The sequence below is a fragment of the Aspergillus brasiliensis genome (assembly GCF_001889945.1).
Source record: "Aspergillus brasiliensis CBS 101740 unplaced genomic scaffold ASPBRscaffold_2, whole genome shotgun sequence".
NCBI lineage: Eukaryota > Fungi > Ascomycota > Eurotiomycetes > Eurotiales > Aspergillaceae > Aspergillus > Aspergillus brasiliensis.
In genome coordinates this window covers 2,150,819-2,177,522 of record NW_027137443.1, presented here as the reverse complement: position 1 = coordinate 2,177,522, position 26,704 = coordinate 2,150,819, and the positions used below count along the sequence as shown (strand labels likewise).

At 51.3% G+C, this 26,704-nt stretch overlaps 9 protein-coding genes across 9 annotated transcripts; 8 read left to right on the top strand and 1 right to left on the bottom strand.

Moving 5' to 3' along the window:
* The first annotated feature begins 25 nt into the window (after window positions 1-25).
* On the top strand, window positions 26-1,995 carry ASPBRDRAFT_169843 (uncharacterized protein). Its single transcript, XM_067619664.1, has 3 exons — window positions 26-105; window positions 212-806; window positions 899-1,995. Exons 1-3 carry the CDS (start codon window positions 67-69, stop codon window positions 1,546-1,548), a joined length of 1,284 nt encoding a protein of 427 aa, XP_067483409.1. The 5' UTR covers window positions 26-66; the 3' UTR covers window positions 1,549-1,995.
* A 185-nt stretch (window positions 1,996-2,180) lies between these two features.
* On the bottom strand, window positions 2,181-4,239 carry ASPBRDRAFT_169840 (cation:proton antiporter; the record flags this gene model as incomplete). The annotated part of the gene is made up of 5 exons (XM_067619663.1): window positions 2,181-2,938; window positions 2,999-3,533; window positions 3,593-3,764; window positions 3,817-4,149; window positions 4,203-4,239. The coding sequence occupies 5 exons, from the start codon at window positions 4,237-4,239 to the stop codon at window positions 2,525-2,527; spliced, it is 1,491 nt and encodes a 496-aa protein (XP_067483408.1). The 3' UTR covers window positions 2,181-2,524.
* A 574-nt stretch (window positions 4,240-4,813) lies between these two features.
* ASPBRDRAFT_144751 (translation initiation factor 3 subunit CLU1) lies at window positions 4,814-9,609 on the top strand. Its single transcript, XM_067619232.1, has 4 exons — window positions 4,814-5,182; window positions 5,261-5,326; window positions 5,400-5,455; window positions 5,529-9,609. Exons 1-4 carry the CDS (start codon window positions 5,146-5,148, stop codon window positions 9,135-9,137), a joined length of 3,768 nt encoding a protein of 1,255 aa, XP_067483407.1. The 5' UTR covers window positions 4,814-5,145; the 3' UTR covers window positions 9,138-9,609.
* A 174-nt stretch (window positions 9,610-9,783) lies between these two features.
* Window positions 9,784-13,257, top strand: ASPBRDRAFT_38561 (uncharacterized protein). The gene has a single exon (XM_067623957.1). The coding sequence runs from the start codon at window positions 10,078-10,080 to the stop codon at window positions 12,829-12,831; it is 2,754 nt and encodes a 917-aa protein (XP_067483406.1). The 5' UTR covers window positions 9,784-10,077; the 3' UTR covers window positions 12,832-13,257.
* A 2,362-nt stretch (window positions 13,258-15,619) lies between these two features.
* Window positions 15,620-17,570, top strand: ASPBRDRAFT_26652 (ferric reductase family protein; the record flags this gene model as incomplete). The annotated part of the gene is made up of 4 exons (XM_067622289.1): window positions 15,620-16,286; window positions 16,341-16,402; window positions 16,458-16,643; window positions 16,698-17,570. The coding sequence occupies 4 exons, from the start codon at window positions 15,620-15,622 to the stop codon at window positions 17,568-17,570; spliced, it is 1,788 nt and encodes a 595-aa protein (XP_067483405.1).
* Window positions 17,571-18,200: 630 nt separating this feature from the next.
* On the top strand, window positions 18,201-19,625 carry ASPBRDRAFT_38559 (glutathione S-transferase family protein). Its single transcript, XM_067623956.1, has 3 exons — window positions 18,201-18,665; window positions 18,731-18,784; window positions 18,851-19,625. Exons 1-3 carry the CDS (start codon window positions 18,586-18,588, stop codon window positions 19,467-19,469), a joined length of 753 nt encoding a protein of 250 aa, XP_067483404.1. The 5' UTR covers window positions 18,201-18,585; the 3' UTR covers window positions 19,470-19,625.
* Window positions 19,626-19,680: 55 nt separating this feature from the next.
* On the top strand, window positions 19,681-20,964 carry ASPBRDRAFT_396838 (uncharacterized protein). Its single transcript, XM_067624191.1, has 3 exons — window positions 19,681-19,998; window positions 20,064-20,277; window positions 20,334-20,964. Exons 1-3 carry the CDS (start codon window positions 19,830-19,832, stop codon window positions 20,761-20,763), a joined length of 813 nt encoding a protein of 270 aa, XP_067483403.1. The 5' UTR covers window positions 19,681-19,829; the 3' UTR covers window positions 20,764-20,964.
* On the top strand, window positions 20,965-22,220 carry ASPBRDRAFT_396839 (uncharacterized protein). Its single transcript, XM_067624192.1, has 3 exons — window positions 20,965-21,039; window positions 21,091-21,450; window positions 21,506-22,220. The coding sequence occupies exons 2-3, from the start codon at window positions 21,217-21,219 to the stop codon at window positions 22,091-22,093; spliced, it is 822 nt and encodes a 273-aa protein (XP_067483402.1). The 5' UTR covers window positions 20,965-21,039; window positions 21,091-21,216; the 3' UTR covers window positions 22,094-22,220.
* A 624-nt stretch (window positions 22,221-22,844) lies between these two features.
* Window positions 22,845-25,190, top strand: ASPBRDRAFT_117186 (anion exchange family protein; the record flags this gene model as incomplete). The annotated part of the gene is made up of 5 exons (XM_067617060.1): window positions 22,845-23,242; window positions 23,353-23,501; window positions 23,598-23,685; window positions 23,737-24,233; window positions 24,283-25,190. The coding sequence occupies 5 exons, from the start codon at window positions 22,845-22,847 to the stop codon at window positions 25,188-25,190; spliced, it is 2,040 nt and encodes a 679-aa protein (XP_067483401.1).
* Between the last annotated feature and the right edge of the window lie 1,514 nt (window positions 25,191-26,704).

The following is a 26,704-nucleotide window of genomic DNA, read 5'->3' as shown; positions in this document are numbered from 1 at the left end:
TTTCCATCACCTCTCTTCCAATACCCATTCTCATGCCCACTTTGCATAACTATCGACTTGAGCACCATGATATGTACACGGAGCAGAAAGAGAAAGGCCGAGGCTGTCAGTGCTCTCCCCATCCATCTGCCATTCTGCAACCCCCTCCGTCCAGATTGCCCCCAAGTTATGACAGTCCCCCAACCCCTACTCACTTGCCATCTTCTCATAGGAAAAACAGAGTGCTCTATACCAGAGTGATCCACCGCAGAGTAATCCACCGCAGAGTGCTTCACGCCAGAGTGACAAAACGCCAACTGAGCCTCATACTACTGAATCCTCAAAGGGCGAGCCGCCGTCTGAGTCTAAACCAAGCAGAAAGCCTTCGGTGCACTTGACAGCTGAGGCATACGAAGCCTATAAGAGCCACTGCAATCGCATGGCAATCGGCCGGGTGGGATATAACCCAGATATAAATTCAAATAGATGCGATTATGGGAATTTACGAAAGAGGGTCAAACGTTGGACTGAAGAGTATGTTTGTGAGGTTACACCATCACTTTCCAAGAAACAGAAACAGAAGATAATCCAAAGCCTCGATAACTATTGTATCCAAGAACCTTGGGACACAATAAAATCACTACTCGCACCCCCCTGCCGCGATGATTTTCAGCTATACCTGGCCCAAGCAATGATCCACAAAGCAATCTTTACTCATTTTATCGAGAAACCGTTCGAGTTCCTGGATGGGAAACGTGATGAAACCGATAAGGATGATCCATCATTTCCTAAGCGACTCCAATATCTATACAACAGATACTACGAGTGTATGTAATTCCATTCCCACTCACACCCCCCCTTTCAACCAATGAACTTTTCTTTATCTGACAGGCGGGGCTCTCATCCCTGGTTTCAATAGCAAGCCCAGTCAATGCGGTCTGGTGGAAGATGGTCACACTTGGTCTTGCCAACCTGGAAGATGAAATGTATACCTTAAAGTCCCCTCGGGACAAATTGCCTTACACTTTTGCGGTTGAGAGCCGCAAGCGGCAGGCAGACAAGGCAGGGAAGCTGGCGGATCAACTTCTAGCAGACAAACTTTTTAAGCTGCTTTTAGATAAGTCGACTGATGCTGAGAAAGAGGCGGAACGCCGTGAGCGCCTGGTGTCGATTTTCCAAGATAGTGCACGAGCCCTCACCAAGCACGAGGTCATGCTTGGGGGACTAGTGAGAGTTCATCAACTCCCAGAGTTGAAGCAGTTCGATACTTCTACAGGACTTATGTTCTCACATCCGTTATTTCTCGACGAGGAAGAAAAGAATCCGGTGTACGTCCCTAAGCCTCGCGGCCGGGTGATTCTCGTTGTCCGACCAGGGGTGTTCCGGTACGATACTCCCACTCAATTTGTACCGGTCAATGATCAGCCTCTAGATATGCAGCAGCTGCAGACAGGCCCTACTTCCTGGTTGCTCTGTAAGGCCGAGGTTCTGGTGGAACAGGATGAGGATAGCAGCTCGTCTGACAAATTTCAACCTGATCCTCTGAACAAAGATGTTTTCTATTCCTGATCAATCTGAGCATTCATTGTCGAGTTGTGCTTTGCAATTCTGCGTGCGTTTTCGACGTGTTATCTATTTCATCTGAAGAAAGCCAATCTCTCATTCCTCATTCTTCCACCATCGGGATCGTTTAAAATCATCTATTGTTGCTCATCCTTCGGAATCTCTATTGCAAAAACCTGTTTAAATCAGACAAAGACAAACCTGTCAATTCAAATTGCCTTTCATCCTTGACGGGCTTTACCTTTCTTGTTCAGGTATCCAAAAACCCAAAAATACCCATCGTCCGACCCATGCCCATAACATCAGCGCTAGTATAACCCAGTAGAACCAAAGAATTGAACCAAGTGTAATGAAAGAAACTATACTGCAAAGGTAAGCTTAAGGCGGAACCGAGGAAAAGTGTTAGGTGTTCTATTGCCAGGAACAGGCATTTAGTACCGAATTCATGCAGCCCAGCCCTAAATCAAAGCAGAAAACCGCTTGAATGAAGAAAAATGGGGGTAGAATGATGTGTGTGTGTGTGTGTGTGCATCAGGGGAAATTATCCCTGCAAGAGGCTAGTCGACTTGGGGGTTGGCGCTTGTTGGTGTCAAACAAATCACTTTTCAATGTTGCCTCGGATCTGGAGATGTCACGGCATGAAAATGAACATGCTTATCGGGGGGTTCTAAAGTCGTTGATCCACTTCATTTATTCTGCATACAGGACTGAATCAGTTTATGTGATAGAGACAAAAGCTGGTTGATACATGCAATCAACCATCTGGCGAGTTGGCCAGCTGACTGAACGTTGGATATTTGTGGGAAAACTCCTGAACCGAACTTGGATGGTCTTCTAAAATGTTGAGGGTACTTGGGAAGGACATTCTCACATTGCCCTCTGAAAAGTAGTGGAACAGCTTCAAAGCCACCATGAGATTGATGGCTTGTACTAGTGAGTGTTTGTAAGCAAGCAGCAAGAAGAGGCAATGGTGTTTCGCATATCACTCAAGTGAGGGATCCATCCTTGAATCACTACCACCACCAACAGGAGCAGTCCCCTGAAGCCCCCATGCCCCCTCCTCTATGTCCTTTCCATGAAATTTTACCAGCAGCCCAACAGCCACAGGGCCAAGAACCGTGTTAAGCAGAATCGCCCAAACAGCGGTAATAAAGGCGTCCTCGCTCACGTACGAAGTCTCATTGTACCCGACCTCGACGATGAGGAGGCCGATCTCGCCGCGGGCAACCATTGCCGAGCCAAGAAGTAGGCCAGAAAGACAGACCGTAGACCAGCCTGATCTTGTGCTGTCTTCGCTGGGGTATTCTTCTCTAGAATACTCTTTCGCTGCCTTTCGGTTCATGAATTTGGAACCGGAAAGTAATTGCCATAGTGGGACCCAAATTCCGACGATGAGCTGCTCATTGTTAGTTATCATGTTTAGAGATAATCTTATTGAGAGACGGAGATTAAATACCTTTGCAAAAAGCATCAGAAGCGTAAAGACGATACCCCTCCAGATTCTCCTTCCCGTCCACAGCTGCACAAAGGGAATCGCGAATCCGACACTTGAAAAGAAAAGCGGCTCCATAAGATACTTCTGCACATCCAACAGGTACCGCTCAAAGGTGTGTACGAATGTCGGACTCTTATTCTCCTCCCTTTCGCCTTCCTCGCGGCTCATCACCACAAACGGGCCATCTGGATGTTTACTGGGGATATAAGTCAGAAATGTACCAGCCAGGAACGCACCAAAGAGAATGGAAGTCCCCGTGTATGCGGCAATGCTGATGAATGCGCAGAGGACCAAGATCATCAGGATGATATTGGAGATGTGGTCGAACCGAGCGAAGTGATACTCGATATACCGGCGGAAGAGCGGCGCGAAGAGGTATTTTGTTACCATGGGGGTTACAATAGCCATGCCGATGGAGGCTACGATCGGGCGGCCAATTAACCAGCCTAAATTGACAGAGTGACCTTGGCTTAGTTCGCCTAGATCACTGATGACGCTGTTTCACATGAGTGAAAACCGTAATGAAGTGGTTTTGGGGGAAGTATATTTTTCTACCTTAGCATTACCAGGCCGACAACGTCGTCAATGACAGCCGCGCTTACGAGGATTGATCCGACGCGAGTTTGGGCGAGATCGACGGTGCTGGAAGCAGTTGAGATAACAGCAAAGGTGGTGCCAAGAGAGGTAGCAGACAAGGATGCTCCCACGATGAACGTTTCAACAGCACCTGCCAGGATGTTGTTATTCTCCAAACCTCAGTCGAAGTAACGCATACTCACTATAGCCGAATCCTAAGTAGAGGAGCAGGTAGGAAAGTCCGATCGGAAATAGAACCCCTGTTGCCGCGCCAATCATACTCAGGAAGAAATTCTTCCTCAGGAGGTCAAGACGGGCTCCTAGCCCGCCTTCAAAGATGATGAGTATCAAGCCAATATAACCTAGAGCCAGGAAAGTGGATTGCCAATCTGCATGCAGGATGTTCGCCAGTGGCGTTCCGTAGATTATACCGACGGCGATCTGGCCAATGATGCCGGCGCGGATGATTTTTGAGGAGATCCATTCAGCGAGCGAAAGAAAGAAAAAGAAGGAGATTAGGATGAGAATGTTGACGACTGATGTGGTCAGTTTGATATGATGGCAATGGTGGACGTAATTTTAAGCGTACTGCCTGGTTCATGATATGGGAGGAAACCTCCAGCCATGATGCACTTTTCCGTTCTGGTGGCCTCAGTACTTTGTGGTGGTGGCTAGTATAACTATAACTGGGATTCAGCTCAACGGGAGAACTGCACGCCTAGACATGAAAGTCTGGAGTTCTTGTACAATATGTTCCAGCAGGTCCTCGGTCTCAATACTATTCATACTATTCAATGAAGTCTCATGCATACTAACAGATATGGTGACAGGTCGTCCAAGGTCGCACACAAAGTAAAGTTGCGGCAATGATCTCACAGTTCAATTCTGCCCGCGAGAGCCCATGGGAAACTGTAAGACTATCTTTCTCTACTTACTACCTACTTTCGATCTTCTCCGCAAACCAATTCGCATCCTGGGTTGCATTAAGATTTCTAAATCAATTTGCTCAACTCGCCATGATGTACTCCGATGTAGACAGACTCAGAGACTATATCCACCACCTTATCTGGTCGCCGGGGCATCGTCCCAACTGTTGTGGGGAATCCACCTAATCCAATATCCACCGCCCGTTTAGTTTTGGTGCCGGTTTTGGCTCCCACCGCCCGAGCACTTCCGAGGGTATTCCGCATCCGCGAAATTTTCTCCTGCCCGGCTTCCCCGTGTGCTCTTCTCCAGCTTCAACCTTCTTCCCTCCATCCTGCCAATTCATTTCCTAGTCGGGTCTTTTTTTTGGGTTCCCTTTCTTGTCCTGGGTACGGGGTCGGGTTGTACTTGATTCAATTGCCCTTGTCCTTGTATCATACCATTTTGCTTCTGTTTTCTCCCCCATCCTTTTTCGTCCTTTACATCCTTTTACTACTTTTCCACCGCCACCCGCTTTCCGGTAGCTCTGTTTCTCTTTCAAGTGCTACCAACCTATCTAGTCTATACTTTATTCTCCCTTTCGATCTACTACCAATTAGTCCGTCATAATGGCCCAGACCAATGGCGAACTGGAGCACTCGAAAGGTTCGCCCTCTTCTCCCGGCCCGTCAATCCCCGGTCCTGGCCTGGGTGTATGTCCGACAAAACTAACCATGTCCACAGAGACTCCCGAACAGCTCACCAATGGTAACCACCCTGAGGAGACTCAGGAAGAGGATAACACCGGTGGTATGTCTTTTCCTGTCGCTGTACGGCTCAATCTCGTGTGTACCTGTTACTGACCATGAGTCATCGTTCACAGGCCTTTTCCAGATCACCGTCAAGCTTCCTCATGAGCCCCATAAGATCCAGGTGATGGTGGGTATTATATCTACAGGAGTCATGCGACTAGAGGAATGATCCAAAAATACCCTCTAACCTCTATGCTTAGGTGTCGAGTCAAGAACAAGTTCAAGATGTGCGCCAATCGATTGTCGAACTGCCCAGCACCTTCCAGTACACCTGCTTCCACCTCGAATTCAACGGCCAGCGCATCAATGACTTCGTCGAGCTGTCCGAGGTGCCCGACCTGAAGGCTGACTCCGAGATCACCCTGGTGGAGGATCCCTACAACGAGAAGGAGGCTCGTATGCATGTGGTTCGCATGAGAGAGCTGGTCGGCGCTGCGGGTGACCGGGTTGACAACCTTCACGGTATCAGCGCTGGTCTGTCGCTGCATGATGCCATCTCCGCCGAGGTGGCTGATGCGTCGGAGAAGGAGCACTCCCTGTCCAAGTACGACATCGCTAGCTCCCCCTCTCTCAAGACCATCCTCCCCCGCGCCGAAGCCCCCCTTCCCAAGACCGTCAAGTCCATCGCTCTCTCCCCCTGGAACCCAGTTCCTTACCACCTCCGCCAGAAGGGCCACTTGCTCTACCTTCAGGTCACCACCAATGAGGGTGAGCAGTTCCAGATCACCTCTCACATCTCCGGCTTCTACGTGAACAAGAACTCGAACATGAAGTTCGATCCTTCCCCGAAGACTATTCCCAAGAGTGGTCGCGCGCACTCGCTGCTTACCCTGATCGCTCACCTGTCGCCTTCCTTCAACGCCTCTTTCGAAGCCCTCCAGGAGTCGAACAACAAGAAGGATCTCCTGACCACCTTCCCCTTCCAGAACGCCATCCCTAACAACCCGTGGCTTGTTCCCCCTCCCACCTCGACTGCCACCGCTCACCAGCCAGACATCACCCGTTCCCAGGAGAACTACCTCATCTCCGGCGTTGACAACGCGGAGACCCTCCGCGACTGGAACGAGGAGTTCCAGACCACCCGGGAGCTGCCTCGCGAGACTGTTCAGGATCGTGTTTTCCGTGAACGCTTGACCTCCAAGCTCTTCGCTGATTACAACGAGGCCGCCGCTCGCGGTGCCGTTTTGGTGGCTCGTGGCGAGGTCGCTCCTCTGAACCCCACGGAGAGCCGCGATGCTCAGATCTTCGTGTACAACAACATCTTCTACTCTTTCGGTGCTGACGGTGTCGGCACCTTTGCCTCCGAGGGTGGTGATGAGGCTGCCCGTGTCGCTGTCGGAAAGGATGTTGTGGGCATCAAGGCCGTCAACCAGCTCGACATCAACGGTCTCTTCACCCCGGGAACTGTTGTCGTTGACTACCTCGGCAAGCGTATTGTCGGTCAAAGCATTGTCCCCGGTATCTTCAAGCAGCGTGAGCCCGGTGAGCACCAGATCGACTATGGTGGTGTTGAAGGCAAGGATGTCGTGGCCACTCACCCCGACTTTGTGTCTGTCTTCGAGAAGATGTCCAAGGCTCTTCGCGTCAAGAAGCACGCCGTGTGGGACAAGGAGGGCAAGCGTCACGAGCTTGAGGGTAGCGTGGAGACAAAGGGTCTGCTGGGCACTGATGGCCGCAAGTACGTGCTCGACCTCTACCGCGTCACTCCCCTGGATGTCATGTGGCAGGAGGAGGAAGGTAGCGATGTCTACCCGCACCGCATGTCGGTCCTGAGACTGGAGCTTGTTGAATCTTACTGGAGGCACAAGATGAGCCAGTACGTCAAGGCCGAAGTTGAGCGCCGCCGTAGCGCCAAGGCTGAGGAGGACGCTGCCAAGGCTGAGTCCTCCGAGGCTACCGAATCCAAGGAGCAGGCCTCCGAAGAGAAGAGCGAAGAGAAGAGTGAAGAGGCTCTGGACCAGGAGCGGGTGGATATCTCCGGATTCTCGCTTGCCCTGAACCCCGACGTCTGCAGCGGCCAGGTTCCCCAGACCGACGAAGAGAAGGAACAGTGGGCTCAGGACGAGAAGGAGGTTCGCGAGACCTGCGACTACTTGCGCTCCAAGATCATGCCCGAACTGATCCAGGATCTGCACGACGGTGATGTCGGCTTCCCCATGGACGGACAGTCTCTCAGCCAGCTTTTGCACAAGCGTGGTATCAACATCCGCTACCTTGGTAAGCTGGCTCAGCTGTCTAAGAAGAAGGGTTCTCGTCTCGATGCCCTGTCTACTCTCCTTGTTCAGGAGATGATTGCTCGTGCTTTCAAGCACATTGCCAACGAATACCTTCGTAACGTGCCGGCGCCATTTGTCGCCCCCTGCGTGGCTCACTTGCTCAACTGCCTTTTGGGTGCTGATGTCAACCCCAACCCTGTTGCCGAGATTGACGCCTCTCTGCGCTCTATCTACCCCGAAGGTGACTTCTCCTTTGAGAAGGCCACCCCTGCCACTCTCCGGGCTGAGATTGAGAAGCAGGTGACCGTCAGGTACCGCTTTACTCTGGAAGCCGAGTGGTTCAACTCCCTCAGACACTTGCAGCTTCTTCGTGACCTGTCGATCAAGCTCGGTCTGCAGCTTGGTGCCCGGGAATTCATCTTCGACAAGTCGCAGATCCCTGCCAAGGCTCCTGCCACTAACGGTGTCAACGGTGCTGCTCAGGAGGAGGGCAAGAGTAAGAAGAAGAAGAAGGGTGGCGATTCGAGCTCTCCCGCCCGTGCCGCCAAGGAGGAGAAGCCTGTCCTTGCTATTGTTGCCGATGACATCCTCAACATCGTGCCCTTGGTCAAGGATGCCTCCCCCAGGAGCTCCCTTGCTGAGGAGGCTCTGGAGGCCGGTCGTATCTCTCTTATGCAGAACCAGAAGCAGTTGGGCCAGGAGCTCATCTTGGAATCTCTGTCTCTGCACGAGCAGATCTACGGCATTCTCCACCCTGAGGTCGCCAAGCTCTACCACCAGCTGTCCATGCTGTACTACCAGACCGACGAGAAGGAAGCGGCCGTCGAGTTGGCTCGCAAGGCTGTCATCGTCACTGAGCGTACCTTGGGTGTGGACTCCGCTGACACCATTCTGAGCTACCTCAACCTCAGTCTTTTCGAGCACGCTTCTGGAAACACCAAGACTGCGTTGGCTTACATCAAGCACGCCATGGACCTCTGGAAGATCATCTACGGCGCCAACCACCCCGATTCCATCACCACCATGAACAACGCGGCGGTGATGCTGCAGCACCTTAAGCAGTACTCGGACTCTCGCAAGTGGTTCGAGGCTTCGCTGGAGGTCTGCGAGTCCCTCTTTGGCCGTCAGTCCATCAACACCGCGACCATCCTGTTCCAGCTGGCCCAGGCGCTGGCTCTTGACCAGGACTCGAAGGGTGCTGTGGGCAAGATGCGTGATGCCTACAACATCTTCCTTAGCCAACTGGGTCCCAACGACCGCAACACCAAGGAAGCTGAGACCTGGCTGGAGCAACTCACTCAGAACGCGGTTTCGATCGCCAAGCACGCGAAGGACATCCAGGCTCGCCGTCTGCGCCGGGTTAACATGAACCCTCGCTCTCTCGGCACCAAGATCCAGCCTCAGGTCGGCCAGACTGCTCCTGAGGTCGCTGGAGCCAGGGCTTCCGGTGGCGCCTCCCTCGACTCCCGTAGCGTCGATGAGCTGCTGAAGTTCATCGAAGGTGGTGACACTGGTTCTTCCAAGGCTAAGCAGAAGAAGCGCGCTGCTGCCAGCAACCCTAAGCTCCGTGGATCGAAGAAGTCCTCGGCTTAAGCGTGATGAGCTGTCTCATCTTCTCCCCCTCTTACCCTCCAATCTCCCGTGCATGGCCGCTGGCCGAGCTTCAAAAAATTATCTTGGGTTCATTTTCTTGTACTATGCCTGTCTTAATAGAGGTATTATTTGCCCTATATATCCCTGCAAAGAGTTGATGTTTTGGATGAGCGGGCCGTTTGCAGAAATCTCTCTACTCCCGCACCGGATTGGGTGCTGATGGTTCTATGTTATTATTTTCTTTCTTCCTATTACTCTGTTTATTTCACGTCTTTAGGCATGGGTTCTCTCTATCGCAGGCAGTGCATAGCCAGGCCGGGCGATTCGCATGCTATGTATTATATACGATGATCGGTGGTTATCCAATACGACCCTGTAACGATGCTATGTCTTTGCTTCATATCTCTCCTCTCTTTGTAGCAATATATCCTGTTATAGACTCAGATGGCTGGAAATCCAAGTCAAAACCGTGATGGCCATTCATCTAGTTAGGTGGTTATTCGTTAGTTAACTAACTAGTTAGGACTGAAGCGAGGGACCCTGACTAAGTATCGGCGCTAACTGCATCCGGCGGTGGAGCAGCAAGTGTTTACATCTTCGACGGCGGCGGCACATCCTCTCAGTCCGCCGTTTCTTTTGATTATTTCCAGCATCTCACGACTTACCTCAATTCTGCATCAATCCTGGGTCCTTTGGGTTGCGACTCGCTGTATATCTTAGCCGTGCAGAGCTATCTTGGATCTATCTAGGTGTCCCTCCGCATTTTATCAGCAGTTTGGTTACCTCTTCAGTGTTTGGTCGCGACCCCGGATGACATGGATTATTTATGAGACATCAATAACTACGACCAGCCCAGTTCTGATGCGCGCTCCTTGGATTACTGCCCATCACAGATGTGGAGCTTCCTCCCAACGCTGAACCGCGACGCAATTGGCGCAACATGGAGGATATCCGACCGACCGCGAAATGGGCGAATCGCATGTTGCGCCCCTTGACATCCATCCACCACCGACTCCAGAAACACTACGAGATTCGCAACAGCATAATAGACACGAAATTGAAAGCCAGGCCCGATCAAGATCCCGACCGTTCACAACCCCCGCCGATCAAGAAATCCGGCCCCGAAACAGGCTGCAATCTCTCAGACGAGGAACCCGACGATCCAGCATGGATTCCAGGGAACCGCGGAAATCGCCGGCCCAGACATAATTACTCGAATCGCGGACAGAGGAATGCACGGAGACGCAGTCGGCTGTTGATCAAGAGTCCGGAAGTGCAGAGAACGTTGCCTGGTGCTATCGAAATCGCTACCCCGTTGATCACAGGAACTGCGCCAGGACCGGCGGAAACGACGTTATCGATTCGCAAACAACTTTTCAGGATACCGCCGGAGAGTGATGTCGGGGCCAACGATCGACGCAGGCAGTCGCGGACGAATAATCCCAGTTTTCCGGCATACCAGGGCTCGTGGAAGGAGATTTTGGATCTGTCAGACGACCCGGGCTTGGTTGATATTGCGCGCTTTTTGGATCGCATGCTTGTCAAATTCTTGAAGAACACGAGACCTGTTCCGGTTGGGATACAGGGTTGCGGAGCCCGGTCGCTGCTCTCAATGGCCGCGCGAAGACTTCCGGACTTTATTGCTGATGAGCAGCGTCTGCAGGACGAAGCGGAGCCGGATGAGGATGTCGATATGTGTGATGCATACTTTACCGAACTCGAAGCTCAATACGCTCCTGGTGGCGGTGGATGGCAGCCGCTCCGCGAAGCTGTACGTGCGCAAGGCATCCACCTGATATCGGAGATGATGCAGTGGGTACCCAAATCAGCTGCCTGTCGCCTGCTCGAGGAGTGTGTTGAGCACGGGGAGTTGGATGCCTTTGAATCACTTACATCGCAATATCTTACGACTATCAAGACATACGACTACCCAACAACTTTTGAGCCTCCCAGACCTACAGGCCACTGCGATGATCCTATTTACATACTACGCAACTACTATTCAAAGGCTTCTGAAAGAAGATATTTTGTTTATGATGAGATCGCAAAGCTTCTGTCCCGTGGGGCTCTTCCGCCAGAGTGGATGGTCACCATGAGGTGGAAAAAGTGCGCCGACGGGGCTATACGATCGCTGTCGATTGGAGAATCAACCGCTGCGACCCGGGTCATCGAAGCGATCATTCTTTCATCCGCTGGTATTTACCCTGCCGCCACGGATTCGCTTGTTGCTCGGAGCAAGGGCATAAGGGTACGCCCGAAGGACACCCGTGCGTCGGTGAAGAACCCTGTGCCTGAAGACCAATCCCCGTGCCCTGTTCCCATTCAAGATGCGCTCAGCAATCTTTCGGCGAGTCTAGTCACCGCACTCTGCGGCATGTATATGGCACGGTCGCAAGCGTCCGGCGTCAATGACATGACGGGCTTGAAGGTCAGGCATCTTGTGGGAACGTTGTCTTTCGGGGTGCAGCGGGCGATAGGATTGGTGCACTCGGATCGCGAGTTAGAGGGTCCAAGCTTTCAGGTCCTGCGTCGGGGGTATATCTTGTTGGGTGAGTGGACGCTGCAGTGCAGTGAAGGTTCTACGCTCGAGGTTATTGGATCGCGGGAAACTCTGGAATCGTTCTGCCTATCGTTGGTACACCAACAGGATGCAGTCAAACAGCTAGCAGAGTTTGTCCAACAAGTGTTTCACTGCTGTGGACATGCACGCAAAAATGCTGCACGGATACCTCGAGAAATTCGAGCGATCGTATGGCGGCTTGCTCAGCTGACGACGACGAGGGGGATTTCTCTGCTGCTTGCTAAGGTGGCCGCGGAAACGGCGATGGCGTTGGCGGAGATTACATTGGATGTGGACGACCACACGTGGGCTCTGGAAATCCAAGGACAAGCCGCTTCGTCCCAGCAGAGACATGCACAACATTCTGCGTCTGCCGCATTGGCGCATGTGCCATCTCACCTGTACCGATGGGAAGAAAGCATTGGGGAATGGGTGGCTAGCACGCCGGTCGCCAAACGCCTGGCTCCCCGAAAAGTGGACGGCGCTTCAAGTCCAGCTACTACTGCGAGATGTTCAACCAGTAGCAGGTCGCCCAGCCCTGAACCTTCGGAGAAGGCTGCCTCCAGCGTGACATCATCTGCGCCATCCATCAGCGGGAAACGAGGGCGCGGGACGAATGATTGGAGGCCATCGTCTCCCAAGAGACTTCGGTCGAGCTCGAGGCTGATGGCGGCAGCTCCAGTCACGGCCAGCGCTTCGCCAGCGATGCGCGGGCGCGTCGCCGCATCTGCACCGATAGCCGCCCGGACACGGACGGCCCTTCACGATTTACCCCAGGCCAAGAACAGCGCCTTGAAGCAGCACAAGAATCGTCAACCGGGTCCTATCACCCCCAGCGTCTCCCGGGCGGATCCTATCAAATTGACTCCTCAGATCGAGGTGGTTATTATCAATCAGCCCGTCTCGGTGAAGCAGCCGCCGATCCGCACCGCCAGTAAGGGACGGCAGCAACCACAACAACCACAACCACAACAACCACAACCACAACTACCATCACACCCAACACTAATTCCCACTACTCCAGCGGAGATGCAGGGCCCTCGACGCTCCACTCGTACGCGACCTCCCCCAGTCCAGCGGGTAATTCCCGACTCGGATGATGACAGCGAGGACGAGCTGAGTTTCTTGTTGTGAAAGAGCGGGGATCATGGAATTTTTAGTTACTTTTGCTCGTTCAGGATGTGCGGGCGTTGGGAAATTGGAAATGATGGTTGGCGAGGTCTCAATTTTCAGACGACCCCCATCATTAGGTTATTATCAATTTTCATTAGAGTATTTTATTGCGATTATTTTGTTTTTTCCTCGGCGAACTGGAGATGGAGCGACTGATTAATTCTTGGCTGGAGTGGATTGATTGGTTAGGTTGGTTCATTTTGAGGGTTTTCTTGAGTTCTGGATTGATTGATGATGATACCCGCGGGCAAAAAGAAGGCCATTTCATTCATTTCATTCTTGGTTCCCGGTTGTTGGACTGGAATTATGGTAGTATGGGATGAGCACAGGATTTAGCTGTGTTCCATCGTAGATATTTCTAATGCATTACTAAAATCCCTAGCAGGTGAACGAATGTAGTTATGACTTCACTTTGAAACTCCCTAAATAGTACTATCGAATGCTAGTTAGTAGTTAAAAGTGGAAGACCGAAATCCCACACGGCCTGTCATGTCAGTCGGTCAAGTCAGTCACCTCCTGAACGGGAAGAGTTGAAGCAGCCACAGTGACAAGACTGTCGCACGACTGTAGCTTAACTAACAATAAATAACATTTGACAGATGACATACATACATCCATCATGATGCACTGACAGCAGAAGTGAAGCATAGATCATGGAGTAGGAATTGTGACCCGTTTCCCTCCCCCAACAAGCTCATGACCCCGGGAATATTTTATTAACTACGTACCCAGTTGTGATGGATAATCGATGATTAAATGATGGTTTGTTTATCATCCCATATTAAATCCCACTTTTTCTTGAATCGGTGAATAATGAGGGACTTGTCTTCTCCACCTGCTGCTTTGGGGAAAGTGTGACGATTAGGAACTTGGTGTTAAGTCTATCAGTAGTTATTATTCTCCAAAAGTAAAACATTAACAATCCTTCTATCCTTGGCTGGCGGGTTGGGTCATTTGTGTGCCGTGTGCGTGACTTATCATCATCCAGGAAATAACTAGTACTGTGGCATGGCTTGATGGTAGTATTGTGTAGTAGTCACACAAAGAGGAGATTGTGTAGAAAGTTGATTAATGGAGGCTTTGTTCACAGTAAGCATCGAAATGATGTGCTTTATTGGCAGTTGGAACTCTCCCTAATCAATCAGTCAGATCACGGGTCTCCCAGTGCCAAGAATAGTCCTCTTGTCTTCCATTATTATCTCTGCTGCTTCTTCTCCCATCAATCAAGCATTTCTTCTCTGATATCACCGGCCAAATAGGCAATGACCGGCAATCATGGCCACACTCGCAAGAAAGGAACTCCTGTCTAGACTACTATTATTATCTCTTCTGATTCGCCATTCAGGAAAAAGTCTTTGCCTATCTTGACTCTCTCTGACTCTTCTCTGGTGCTCATCCTCAAACCTCAAACCGCGCCAAATCCACTTGGGGCCCGCTCGCATCCGCCCTCGCCGCCAAGATTGGCTCGCTAACTGGCTCTTAAACTTCTACAACGCAAGGGCGATGGTCATCTCTCCCCTCCAGCCAAGCCGCGAGATCTCATCCGGCCTCCGCTGGGTCGTTTCATCTAGGAACCCACTCTCCCTCTCCCTCTCCCTCTTTCAGGTTCCCCCCCCTCAACTCGATCGATGGCCTCATATATCCGCTTCGCTTGGCGTGGAAGGCAAATTTGACAGGAGTCACCCGGACGGGCCCAGTGTCCCTTGGTGACATGGCTCGACCTGTCCAGTGTTCCACCTCATTCTTGCTCGCTCCACTTATCGCGATGCACTGACTTGACTCGATAGACCCGGATGCTGGGCCCTGATGAGTCGCTGGCTAACCCGTAATGCTCCAATCCAGCCAAGGGCGTGTGGAAGTTGAGAAGGGTCTGCACCGACCCTCTGGGGATCTTGCTCAATTCGTCTCGTTCTTCTTCTTCTTCTTCGTAGACTTTTATTTTTCTTTTCTCTTTTCCTGCTTCCCTTGTTTCCCTTTTGTTAAGCGCTTTCCCTTTCACATATCGGCTACAGGATAGTCAGTCCCTTCTTTTCCTTCTATCCCTGCTGCTGTTTATTTGGGTACCTATCCCACTCCCCCCAATCGATCTGACTCGCTTCTGCGTCGCTGTTGGTCGATTGTTGGCTGTTGGTACCGGTTTTTCATTCATTCTTTATCGGAACCTTTTTTATTTTTATTTTCTTGAAGCAGAAGAGCGAAGTGTGTGACTGGTTCATATTCCATCTTAAACATTCCGTTCCGTTGCCCGCCACTGTCGAGAGATTCCAACACGGAAGTATCCCAGTTCCCAGGCGACCGTCCATTCTCTGTAAACCAAGACACACCAAGCTTTTGCCGTATTTCCCTTCGATCCGTGGCCAGTTTTGTCGCTTGGTCTTTGTTCAAGTTGTGATCTTCCCGCTACTCGACAAAGCGCCATAACAATACCCTTGTTGGTGAACCCTGGCTCAGCTGGACGTGGGATATTCTTGCTCTCCCCACGCCAGTCCAACACTTAGAGGCTTCAAATACTCCTCATTGGGTCTCTTGCATGGTTCATTGACGAGGATAATTTCGGGATATTCTTTCCTTTTATTTTTCGTTCTCTTCTTTTGCATTTAGTTCCTGAAGACGAAAAAAGAAAAACCCCTCTGGGTAGAGCTGGTCTCTCGTGCAAGAAATATCCCCTATCAGAACATCTCGACGTCGATTGTCGAGACATCTTTCCATTCTTTTCTTTTTTTCACATCATTCAATTCACACACAAAACATGCATTCTCTTCTTCTTCTTTGCTCGTCCCTGGTCGGACTTGCTTCTGCAACAGAGCTCGAGAAGCGTCATGGAGGTGGAGGCTGGTCGTTCTACGAGATGCTCAACGATGATCTCGCTCGTCTCACTCTGCTGGTCCTTGGCCTGATGGCTGCCTTCATCTATGTCTGGAAGATGTGGCATCGTCTTGCTAGTCATATGAGGCGATTGGCGAGTTTCAATAATGATCGCCAGCGGTACTTCGTTCACCCCGACAGCATGCTCGCAAAGATCAACAACCATATCATCTATGCCCCGTTGTTCCGAACCCGACACAACCGCGAGTTTCAGCTGTCCCGAGCTGTCAACATGGGCACGCTGCCCAGTCGTTTCCACTCCTTCCTCTTGGTGGGCATCATCGTCATGAACATTGTCCTTTGCGTTGTCACGGTACCCTATGGGTCCGAGGAGTCCACGGTTGCGGGCCTGATCCGCAACCGCACCGGAACCATGGCGACAGTGAACCTTATCCCGGTGGTGCTCATGGCCGGCAGAAACAATCCCCTGATCACCCTGCTTCAAGTGCCGTTTGATACCTTCAATTTGATTCACCGCTGGCTCGCTCGCATTGTCGTCCTAGAGGCAATCGCCCATGTGTTTGCTTGGGCGATTCCTAAGGCTCAGAAAGGTATGTATTTGCAGCTCAAGTAAAATCGTGGATCAGAGACTAACAGTCGCACAGCTGGCTGGGGTGTCGTTGGAATGGTTTTCGGAGAGAGCAGCTTCATGCTGAGTGGATTGATCGTAAGCATACATGGAAGACACAACCAACCTTGACCCTCACTAACTTGACTGTAAGGCTGCCTGCGCCTTCACTGCCCTCCTTGTGCATTCCCCCTCCCCGATCCGCCATGCATTCTACGAGACCTTCCTCCACCTCCACATCGTGTTCGTCGTGCTTTCGTTCGCCTTCCTGTGGATTCACTTGGATGGCCTGGTGTCCCAGAAATACCTTCTCACCGCCATCATCCTCTGGGCTCTTGAGGTAAGCCACACTTCCCCTATATGACTCAAAGGTCGAAGTTAACCATGGACATAGCGAGCCGCTCGGATCTTCATCATCGTGTACCGTAACTGCGGAAGGGAGTCCACGACAGCGCATGTCGAGGCCCTTCCGGGCGATGCCCTGCGAATCACACTGAAGATGGCACGGCCTTGGACCTTCAAGCCCGGCCAGCACATCTACCTATATATTCCATCCATTGGTTTCTGGATGAGCCATCCCTTCTCCGTCGGGTGGAGCGAAGCCGAGGAATTCCCCGCAAGCGAAAAGGGCATCCCTATGACCCAACAAGACCTCGTGGGCCTCCAGAAGACGACCATTTCCTTGCTCATCCGTCGCCGAACTGGATTCACCGACAAACTGTTCCAGCGTGCGCAGAGCTCCGCCGGTGGACGGGTATCCTTGCGGGCGTTCGCGGAAGGCCCGTACGGCAGCATTCACACCATGGACTCCTATGGCACAGTCATGCTCTTTGCAGGCGGTGTCGGCATCACACATCAAGTACCATTTGTCCGGCACCTCGTCCAGGGCTTTGCCGAAGGGACCGTGGCGGCCCGTCGCGTTACCTTGGTCTGGATCATCCAGTCCCCCGAACACCTCGAGTGGATCCGGCCCTGGATGACCAGCATTCTGGCGATGGACCGCCGTCGCGAGGTCCTCCGGATCATGCTGTTCATCACCCGGCCGCGCAACACCAAGGAGATTCAAAGCCCCAGCGCCACCGTGCAAATGTTCCCGGGTCGCCCCAATGTAGACACCCTGATCAACATGGAGGTCGAGAACCAGGTTGGAGCGATGGGAGTGCTGGTCTGTGGCAACGGAAGCCTGAGCGACGATGTTCGACGGGTATGCCGCAAGCGACAGGACCAAACTCAGGTGGATTTCATCGAGGAGAGTTTTACCTGGTAAATTTGCCTGGGGGGACAGCCGTCTTTTGAGTGAATGGTCAATGGAGAGCTGCTCACTTGGCCCCCATTTATGTCTCACCATATCCACACTTGGCGGCCATATCCTCCGCTCTCCTCGATTATCCACAGCCTACGGGCTACCTGTGTGTTGGATCCTCTCGGTGTTTTCGGTTGCTATTGGTTTATACTTTTGTAGCTAGGGTAGTATATATATAGTAGTTCGTTTTTCAAAGGCGTGGCTCTGAAGCTTGCGATTGCACATAACAATCAAGTTTTGATTAACTTTAGTTATTGTGGTGATTCTTTGTAAGCCAAACAAAAAGGTTACTCCGTATTGGTTAGTTTGCATTGTATGTTTGTTTCCGCGATGCTTTTCTGTTTCCGGCCAGCTTCTTCCAACTCAAGTTACTCGGATTTAAATAGACATCATCATGCATTCATAACGATGTATGCATCCCAGCATCTAACGACGGAGTAATAAGCATCTATCCTTACCCCTGTACTTAACACCACATACTACTAATCACGCAATCCAAATAGACTACTTACGGAGTACAATAAGCGGGCATTATCCTAGCTATAGCCGCGAGAAAAGTCCCCGATACTGATAGAAACATTCCGATGCTTATTTTTCTGCAAGCAGCTTAGAAATCAAACCCTCAAGCTCAAGTGGGGCTTACTGATGAATCAGCCAGAAATGGCATCATGTTCCGTTTAAACCCCCAACGGCAACATACGTAGTTAGTAGTTGTTGTTCCAATTGCATTATTCATCATCGTGTATTAAGTTAGTTTATCTGGTCGGTCATGAGCGGGGTTCGTGTAGTACCCCGAGGCCTACTATTTAATGCCGGTCGTCGTCGCATTGCGTCTTCTTTTGTATTATCATCATCATCATCACTATTATCATCCCTTTACTTGAGTTCAGTCTTCTGCTCACGGAGTCTTCCTGTCCAGAGTCCATTTCGGTTATCTTCTTCTTCTCTATATAGTACAGCTACAGCTACAGCTGCCACCATGAGCCGTCCAGACATTACCCTTTACACTGCGCAGACTCCCAATGGAATCAAGATTTCCATTGCGCTGGAGGAGCTAGGGTATGTCGACAACATCTCCCTTTCCTTGTGATAATCAGCAATGGACTAACTAACTGGTAACCCAGTCTGCCCTACAAAGTCGAAAAGATCGATATCACGAAGAACACCCAGAAAGAGCCGTACGCTACCTATCTACCTCCCTTCCCCCAAATCTTCCCGATCCATGAGAACTAACACCGTTATAGATGGTTCCTCGAAATCAACCCCAACGGCCGCATCCCCGCCCTAACCGACACCTTCACCGACGGATCCAAGATCCGACTCTTCGAATCCGGCAGCATCCTCACCTACCTGGCGGAACAATACGACAAAGACCACAAGATCTCCTACCCGCGCGGCACCCGCGAATACTACGAAATGAACAGCTGGCTATACTTCCAGAACGCCGGCGTCGGGCCCATGCAAGGCCAAGCGAACCACTTCTACCGGTACGCGCCCGAGCGCATCGAATACGGCGTGAACCGCTACATCAACGAGACGAGACGTCTGTACAGCGTGCTGGATGCGCATCTCGCTACCTCCAAGTCCGGGTATCTTGTTGGTGACCATGTCAGTATTGCAGATATTTCGCACTGGGGGTGGGTGGCGGCTGCGGGCTGGGCGGGCGTGGATATTGAGGAGTTCCCCCATCTCAAGGCGTGGGAGGAGCGCATGGCTGCCAGGGAGGGCGTTGAGAAGGGCAGACATGTGCCGAGTCCGCATACTATTAAGGAGGTTTTGAAGGATAAGGCCAAGGCGGAGAAGATTGCGCAGGAGTCGAAGGGGTGGATTCAGCAGGGGATGAAGGCGGATGCTAAGCATTAGTTTGGAGTTAGTATAATTTAGTTAGTGATGATATATATGATTTTCCTGTTATGCAGTGATGGGTTTGTGAGGTAGTGTTGATGTGAAAGTAACCAGTTAGGTAACCAGCTAGTTAGGTTAGTTACTGAAAGCTGCATACAGTCAACTGCTTTTTCTTCTTCATCTGCTTCCCTCGGCCCCGCTTAGTCATCAACACGTGCCGGCCTAAAAGCCTTGCCACATCTCCCTCCCCCAGAGCTTCTCTCGTCGCATCGCATTGCCGTCCTTTTCGTCAAGAAAGAAAAAAAAAAGAATCTCTCTTTTTTGCTCGCGTATCACTCAGATTAACAACAAGCAACAGGGGATTAATAGTCGTCCATCATGGCCTGGCGCAACCAGGGAATCACCGGGTCCAATAACATCCCTCTGGGCCGGAGACGGTTTGGAGGTGATGATGGCCCGGAGGAGGAGGAGAGTCGCACCGCGACGCCTGCTTCTATGCCTAGTGCTGGTGATTCGGCCTACAAGCGTGGCAGAAGTCCTGTCCGAGGTGAGTGCATAAATTCATCATTTCTGCTTTTTTTAGTATTGTACGGCCGCTGATGCTTGGTATAGCTGAACCCCCCGTTGACGGCGTCAAGAAGCGCAAGAAGCGTAACCGTTGGGGCGATGCGCAGGAAAACAAGGCTGCCGGTCTCATGGGTCTGCCGACCATGATTATGGCTAATTTCACCAATGAACAGCTGGAAGCGTATACCCTGCATTTGCGGATTGAGGAGATTAGCCAGAAGTTGAGGATCAACGATGTTGTGCCGGCTGATGGGGATAGGTTCGCTTATTTCCTGACGATATTATGTGCTGTGGACATGGCTAATCTGCTTCCAGATCTCCCTCCCCCCCTCCTCAATACGATAACTTTGGCAGACGTGTAAACACTAGGGAATACCGCTACCGGAAGCGTCTCGAGGATGAGCGCCACAAACTCGTCGAAAAGGCGATGAAGACTATTCCTAACTACCACCCGCCTTCTGACTACAGACGTCCTACTAAGACTCAGGAGAAGGTCTATGTGCCTGTGAATGACTATCCAGAGATTAACTTCAGTATGATAACTAACCCTCTAACTCCTAACCATTGCTGTACTTGTACTCTCCTGCACTCCTTGACTCTGCTGTGCTCGAGTCGGGCTTCTGATGAAGACTTCGCCGCCGGGCGTTGTTTATCTCCAGCTCGCTTCTTGCGAACCCTTTGCTCTACCTGTTCTTTTGCTCTCTCTTCTTTTGCACCCTTTTTTTGCTCACACTCACCCGATTGAAAGTAATGAAAACAGCTTGCACTAACACTTAGCTTTTTGCTATCTTTTAAAGTTGGCTTACTCATAGGACCTCGTGGTAATACCTTGAAGAAGATGGAGTCGGAGTCTGGTGCCAAGATTGCCATTCGTGGTAAAGGCTCCGTCAAGGAAGGAAAGGGTCGCTCTGATGCCGCTCATGCCAGTAACCAGGAAGAAGATCTTCACTGTTTGATCATGGCAGATACTGAGGAGAAGGTTAACAAGGCGAAGAAGTTGGTGCACAATGTTATCGAGACGGTATGTGTCCGTGAGATGTTACCAGGAATACCGAGTGCTAACGGATAACAGGCCGCTTCGATCCCTGAGGGTCAGAACGAGCTCAAGAGGAATCAGCTTCGAGAGCTGGCCGCGCTCAACGGTACTCTCCGTGACGACGAGAACCAGGCTTGCCAGAACTGTACGTAACCTTTGCTTATGTCGCTTGGATTATGGCTAACAACCGCAGGTGGTCAAATTGGACACCGCAAGTACGACTGCCCTGAGCAGCGCAACTTCACCGCCAACATCATCTGTCGCGTCTGTGGTAACGCTGGTCACATGGCCCGTGATTGTCCCGACCGTCAACGCGGCTCCGACTGGCGCAACAACGGTGGCTTCGGCGGCCGCAGGGCTATCGGCGGCGGTGACGCTGTCGACCGTGAGATGGAGGTATGTCTCCCGTACATTTTTCAAGTATACAGTACACAGTGCTAACATCACTCAGCAACTCATGCAAGAATTGTCTGGTGGCGCCACCGGTGAAGACGGCCATGTCCCTCGTCGGATCGAGGCTGGCCCCGATCAAGGTTATGATGACCGCGACGTCAAGCCGTGGCAGCGCGGACCTCCTCCCAGTGACGTTGCTCCCTGGCAGCAGCGAGGCCGCGATCGCCGTGACGACTACGGCTCCCGCGACCACGGCAGTGCGCCCCCATGGGCTGCACAGGGCCGCGGCGGCGGTGGTGGTGGCGGCGGCGGCGACTATGGCTATGGCTCCCACGGTGGTTATGGTGCGCCTGGAGCGGCTGCCGCGACCGCTGCTGCTCCTTGGCAGCAACAAGCTCCGCCCCCGCCCCCTGGCGGACAGGCGTCGTACGGATACGGAGCCTACCCTACTTACCCTGGTATGGGTGCTCCTGGCGCTCCTCCGGGTCTGAGTGTTCCACCTCCGCCGCCGGGCATGCCGCCGATGTACTACGGCTCTGGCAGCCCTCCCCCTCCGCCTCCTGGCGAGGGTCCCCCGCCTCCGGTACGTGCTATCTATCTGATTGATTCGATTCAACGCTTACTGACAGATGATACAGCCGCCTAGTGACCAGCCTCCCCCGCCTCCCCCTCCCGCTTAGAGGAGAAGCGATCAGAAAAAGTGGTTAATGTTGATGCAAACGACAGCTAGGGACACCGGTAGTGAAATCCGGCCGGGTAAATTGATAGTGCACGTAGGACACTGGCAATTTTAGTTTTAGCAACTCTGTGTGTAATAGCTAGGTAGTCCAGCACCAAGCGTTCTGCTTAAATTTCTTGCTTTGACTCCCCGATAAACACGACACTTTGCAGAGGATACATCAGTCCGCCCATCTGCAAAATGTACGCATAGCTGCCCGTCGGCAAAAAAAAGCGTCGCTCGCTACGGAGAAGCCAATAACGTTAGGCACTAAATTAGTATGGTCGCTACCGGTAGAATCATGACTAGTACGGAGTAGATAGTTAAAAGACCCGCCATCATACTTTTATCTCTCGAAGTTCCTGATTCTTAGTAGAGAGTAGTTATTTTCTCTTCATCCATTTCGCTCTGCTCACTTTTCTAGAATCTCACCCAGCTTTGTGAGGTTTCCGCAACCGTCGCCGTACGTGGAAGGGAAACTCGGACTTCCGACCGTTTCTCCACACTTTTTCTTCCCTTCCTTTCCCCGGATAAGCTAGTTTAAGATTTCGGCTGAGAGAGACTTTTCCTCCCGCTGGAGCTGAGAGCTAGAGCTAGGCTCCTTACGTATACTTACTTCTTAATTCTCCTGTTGTAGTATCGAGAACAGCATTGTACTGCAAAGGCAAAGAGATTAAACATGCAGGGATCAGCTGCCTCCACCTCAGGCTCCCACAGCGGCGGAGGAGGAGGAGTAGGAGGAGACATCCTCCCACCGTCGTCTTCACATTCGCGCCGGCCATGGCAGACACAGTCGCAGTCGCAATCGCAACATCTCCGCCCGCAAAGCACCACAACGGCAAATAGTATTCGCTCTCAGCACAGTACACAGTATCACCACAGGTATCAAGCATCCACTGGTAGCAGTCCTGGCAATGCTACCTCCGGTAATGAGAAAGAAGAGAAATGGTACAAAATCCATCTCTTCCGCGGTATGATTCAGGATGTTAAGCGCCGCGCTCCCTTTTATTGGAGTGATTGGACTGATGCTTGGGATTATCGGGTTGTGCCCGCTACGGTGTATATGTATTTTGCTAAGTGGGTTCTTCTTCTTTCCTTTTTTTTTTTCTTTATTTATGTTTTTGTTGTTGTTGGTTGTGGTTTGGTTGTGATGCTTGGAGGATGGTGCTGATTTGAGTTGTTTGTAGTATCCTGCCTGCGCTGGCTTTCTCGTTGGATATGTTTGAAAAGACGAACCAGAGTTATGGTGTAAATGAGGTCCTGCTCGCGAGTGTTCTGGCTGCTGTGGTGTTTTCGGTCTTTGCGGCGCAGCCGTTGGTTATTGTTGGGGTTACTGGTATGTTTGTCTCTTTCCCTCTTTCTCGTATATATCTGGTTTGGTTTGCGAAGGGTGTTAGTGATAAGTGTTTTTTGTTGATTTGGTGATGGATAGGTCCTATTACCGTGTTTAATTACACGGTTTATGATATTATCTCACCACGGGGAACGAATTATTTGGCGTTTATGTGCTGGATTGGGATGTGAGTCTCCTTCCACTTCTCTCTTGGCAGCTCCCGTACTGATGATCGTAGATGGTCGCTGATCATGCATTGGGTGCTTGCTATTACCAACGCTTGTAATGGTCTCACCTATGTCACTCGCTTCTCCTGCGACATCTTTGGCTTCTACGTCGCCTTCATTTATCTTCAGAAGGGTATTCAAGTCCTCACTAGGCAGTGGGGAACTGCTGGCGAGACTTCTGCCTATCTCAGTATCATGGTCGCCTTGCTGGTGCTTATGAGTGGCTGGATTTGTGGCGAGCTTGGTAATAGCAGTCTCTTCAAGCGGTGGATTCGCAAGTTTCTGGAGGATTATGGCACACCACTGACCATCGTTTTCTTTACCGGGTTTGTCCATATCGGCCATATGAGGGATGTCGAGGTGGCGAGATTGCCCACGAGCAAAGCGTTTTTCCCGACGGAGGAGCGCCCATGGCTGGTCCATTTCTGGGATATCAATGTCGGCGACGTGTTCCTTGCCATCCCGTTTGCGGTGCTGTTGACGATTCTGTTCTATTTTGACCATAACGGTAAGTTAGCATACAAGACAGTTATTCTCTATGAGTACTGACCAGTTAGTATCGTCTCTCATCGCCCAAGGAACCGAGTTCCCTCTCCGCAAGCCAGCCGGCTTCCACTGGGATCTCTGGTTGCTCGGAATCACCACTTTCGTGGCCGGTCTCCTCGGCATCCCCTTCCCCAACGGCCTCATCCCTCAAGCACCCTTCCACACAGCCGCCCTCTGCGTCACCCGCGACGTTGCCGACGAAGACGACACCAACAAAGGCAAAGCCATCCGCGTTACAGACCATGTCGTCGAGCAACGCGTCAGCAACTTCGCTCAAGGCCTCATGACCTTAGGCACCATGACCGGCCCTCTGCTAATTGTCCTGCACTTGATCCCCCAAGCCGTCCTGGCCGGCCTCTTCTTTATCATGGGCGTCCAAGCCCTCCAAGGCAATGGCATCACCCAGAAGCTCATCTTCCTCGCTCAAGACAGCGGCCTCACACCAGCTTCCAACCCGCTGAAGCGCATCAAACGCCGTCTCTCCATCTGGGTTTTTGTCATCCTAGAGCTGGTCGGCTTCGGCGCCACCTTTGCCATCACTCAGACTATCGCCGCCATTGGCTTCCCGGTTATTATCCTGCTGCTTATCCCCGTCCGCTCATTCTTATTTCCCTGGTGGTTTACTCAGGAGGAGCTGTCCGTTCTGGATGCCCCGACTGCCAGTCCATTCACTATGGAGAGTGTGGGCGGGACGCACGGAGTGAGTGACGCTGCTGCTGCTGCTGCTGCTGCTTCAAGTGTTCGGGATGAAGATCATCGTGATTCGAAGACTGGAGGGGGAGGAGGTAATGGGGTTATGATGCGTCGGGATGAGAGCTCGTCCGAGTCGGCTGTTGAGGATGATTTGGAGAGAGGCGAGGCGTATGAGATGCAGAGGTTGGGTATGCGGCGGAGGAGTACGACGGGTGGGGTGGAGTAGTTCGTTCTCTAGTTGGAAAGCTGCTACGGTGCAGTTGATGGGGTAAAAGTATATAATTGTGATTTATTTCAGAGGTATATAATGTCGATATAATAGATGGTTCAGTACATATATGGAGATGGTTTACTATCAAATGCATTTCCTATAATCGACAATCCCCACCATCCAATAGCCGTAGACCTACCCACCTACTACGTAGCTACCTACTAGTATCTCTAACTGATTGTAACCTTGGAGTACACATGATATCGACTCGACCTTGACACCAGCCCCATGTAGATTCCCTTTCATGGGTAGTCTTTACTCGCGTGCGTGTACTACCTACTTACGTACTGTACATCTCTAGGTATCCTGTCGATGCCTAGTAGGCGTAGGGTGGAGAGTCACTCTGATAGAGGGATATTTTTGCCTACTTGGGTTGGTTATCTTTCTCTTGGGATCCTCGGGGGTTTAGGAGCATGTCATGCATGTCATGTGTAGTAGTAGGGTGGTCTGATGATCTGAAAGGGGTTGTTCGGTTGGTCGTTTTTGGCTTGTGTTCGGTTGTTGTGCTCTATGGATATTATGAGGGGTTTTGTGTATTAGTTTTGACTGCCTAGTATAGAGTGGTGCTCATGGAGTAGCGCATTTGGCTTTATTTAGCGGTTTGAGGGCTCTTTTTCTAGTTTGATAGACGGGTCTCGTCGAATGCTCTCGGCGTCTTAAGTGGGTGGACGGTACACGTTCAGGGAGAACTCTTCTCGTGTGTATTCTTTGCCGAGTAGGACTTTCTGCTATCGTTTGAGGCGTTTAGATCCGGCTGGATTGCTTGGGTTCGAGGGAAAAGGGTATGCCACGCGACAGGGAACCAATATACGAGGTGAACTTATAGGACGGCCGGGAGGAAACTGTATAGCTCGGAAAGTCGGTGGAAATCGTCTGCGTAGGGAGAAGTGCTTTGTATTCGAACTATCTTCTTGCTTGCTTTCCTTCTGAGTACATTCCGGCCTTTTATATCTGCCTGCTTCCCCATCTATACTAATAGCGCATATTCGCTTCATCCATCTGGTATCGCCTATGTGATCTCCCAGGTCTTCTCTCCCTGCTCGTGGTATTTCCGTGATGAGGTTCTTCTGGTTGCGTAAATCGCAGCTATCCGTTTCGAGGATCAAGAATAGTGGGATATCATCTGAAGTCTGAATTTGTTAGCTTGCGGTTCAATGGCACAATTTCAATCAAAATAACAAAACCCATCAGGCGCTGAAGATAAATCATAAGTAAATTATCACTTCTGCTCATTCTCCGTTCCAACTGATGGCATTCAAACCGTTGTAGCGCTCTCTTCCCTATCACATCTGAATTGACATCGCATGCAATTCCGCGCAATCTCCGTATTGTAGATTCAGCGTAGATCGTCTGAGCAATTTGAAGCTATCCCGATTGACCTCACCATCGGTTCTCCATCAATTCAGGCCCCAGTTTGTACAAACGACAAACAAGAAAGGCGCGATACATACAGGCTGCTCTTCTGCCTC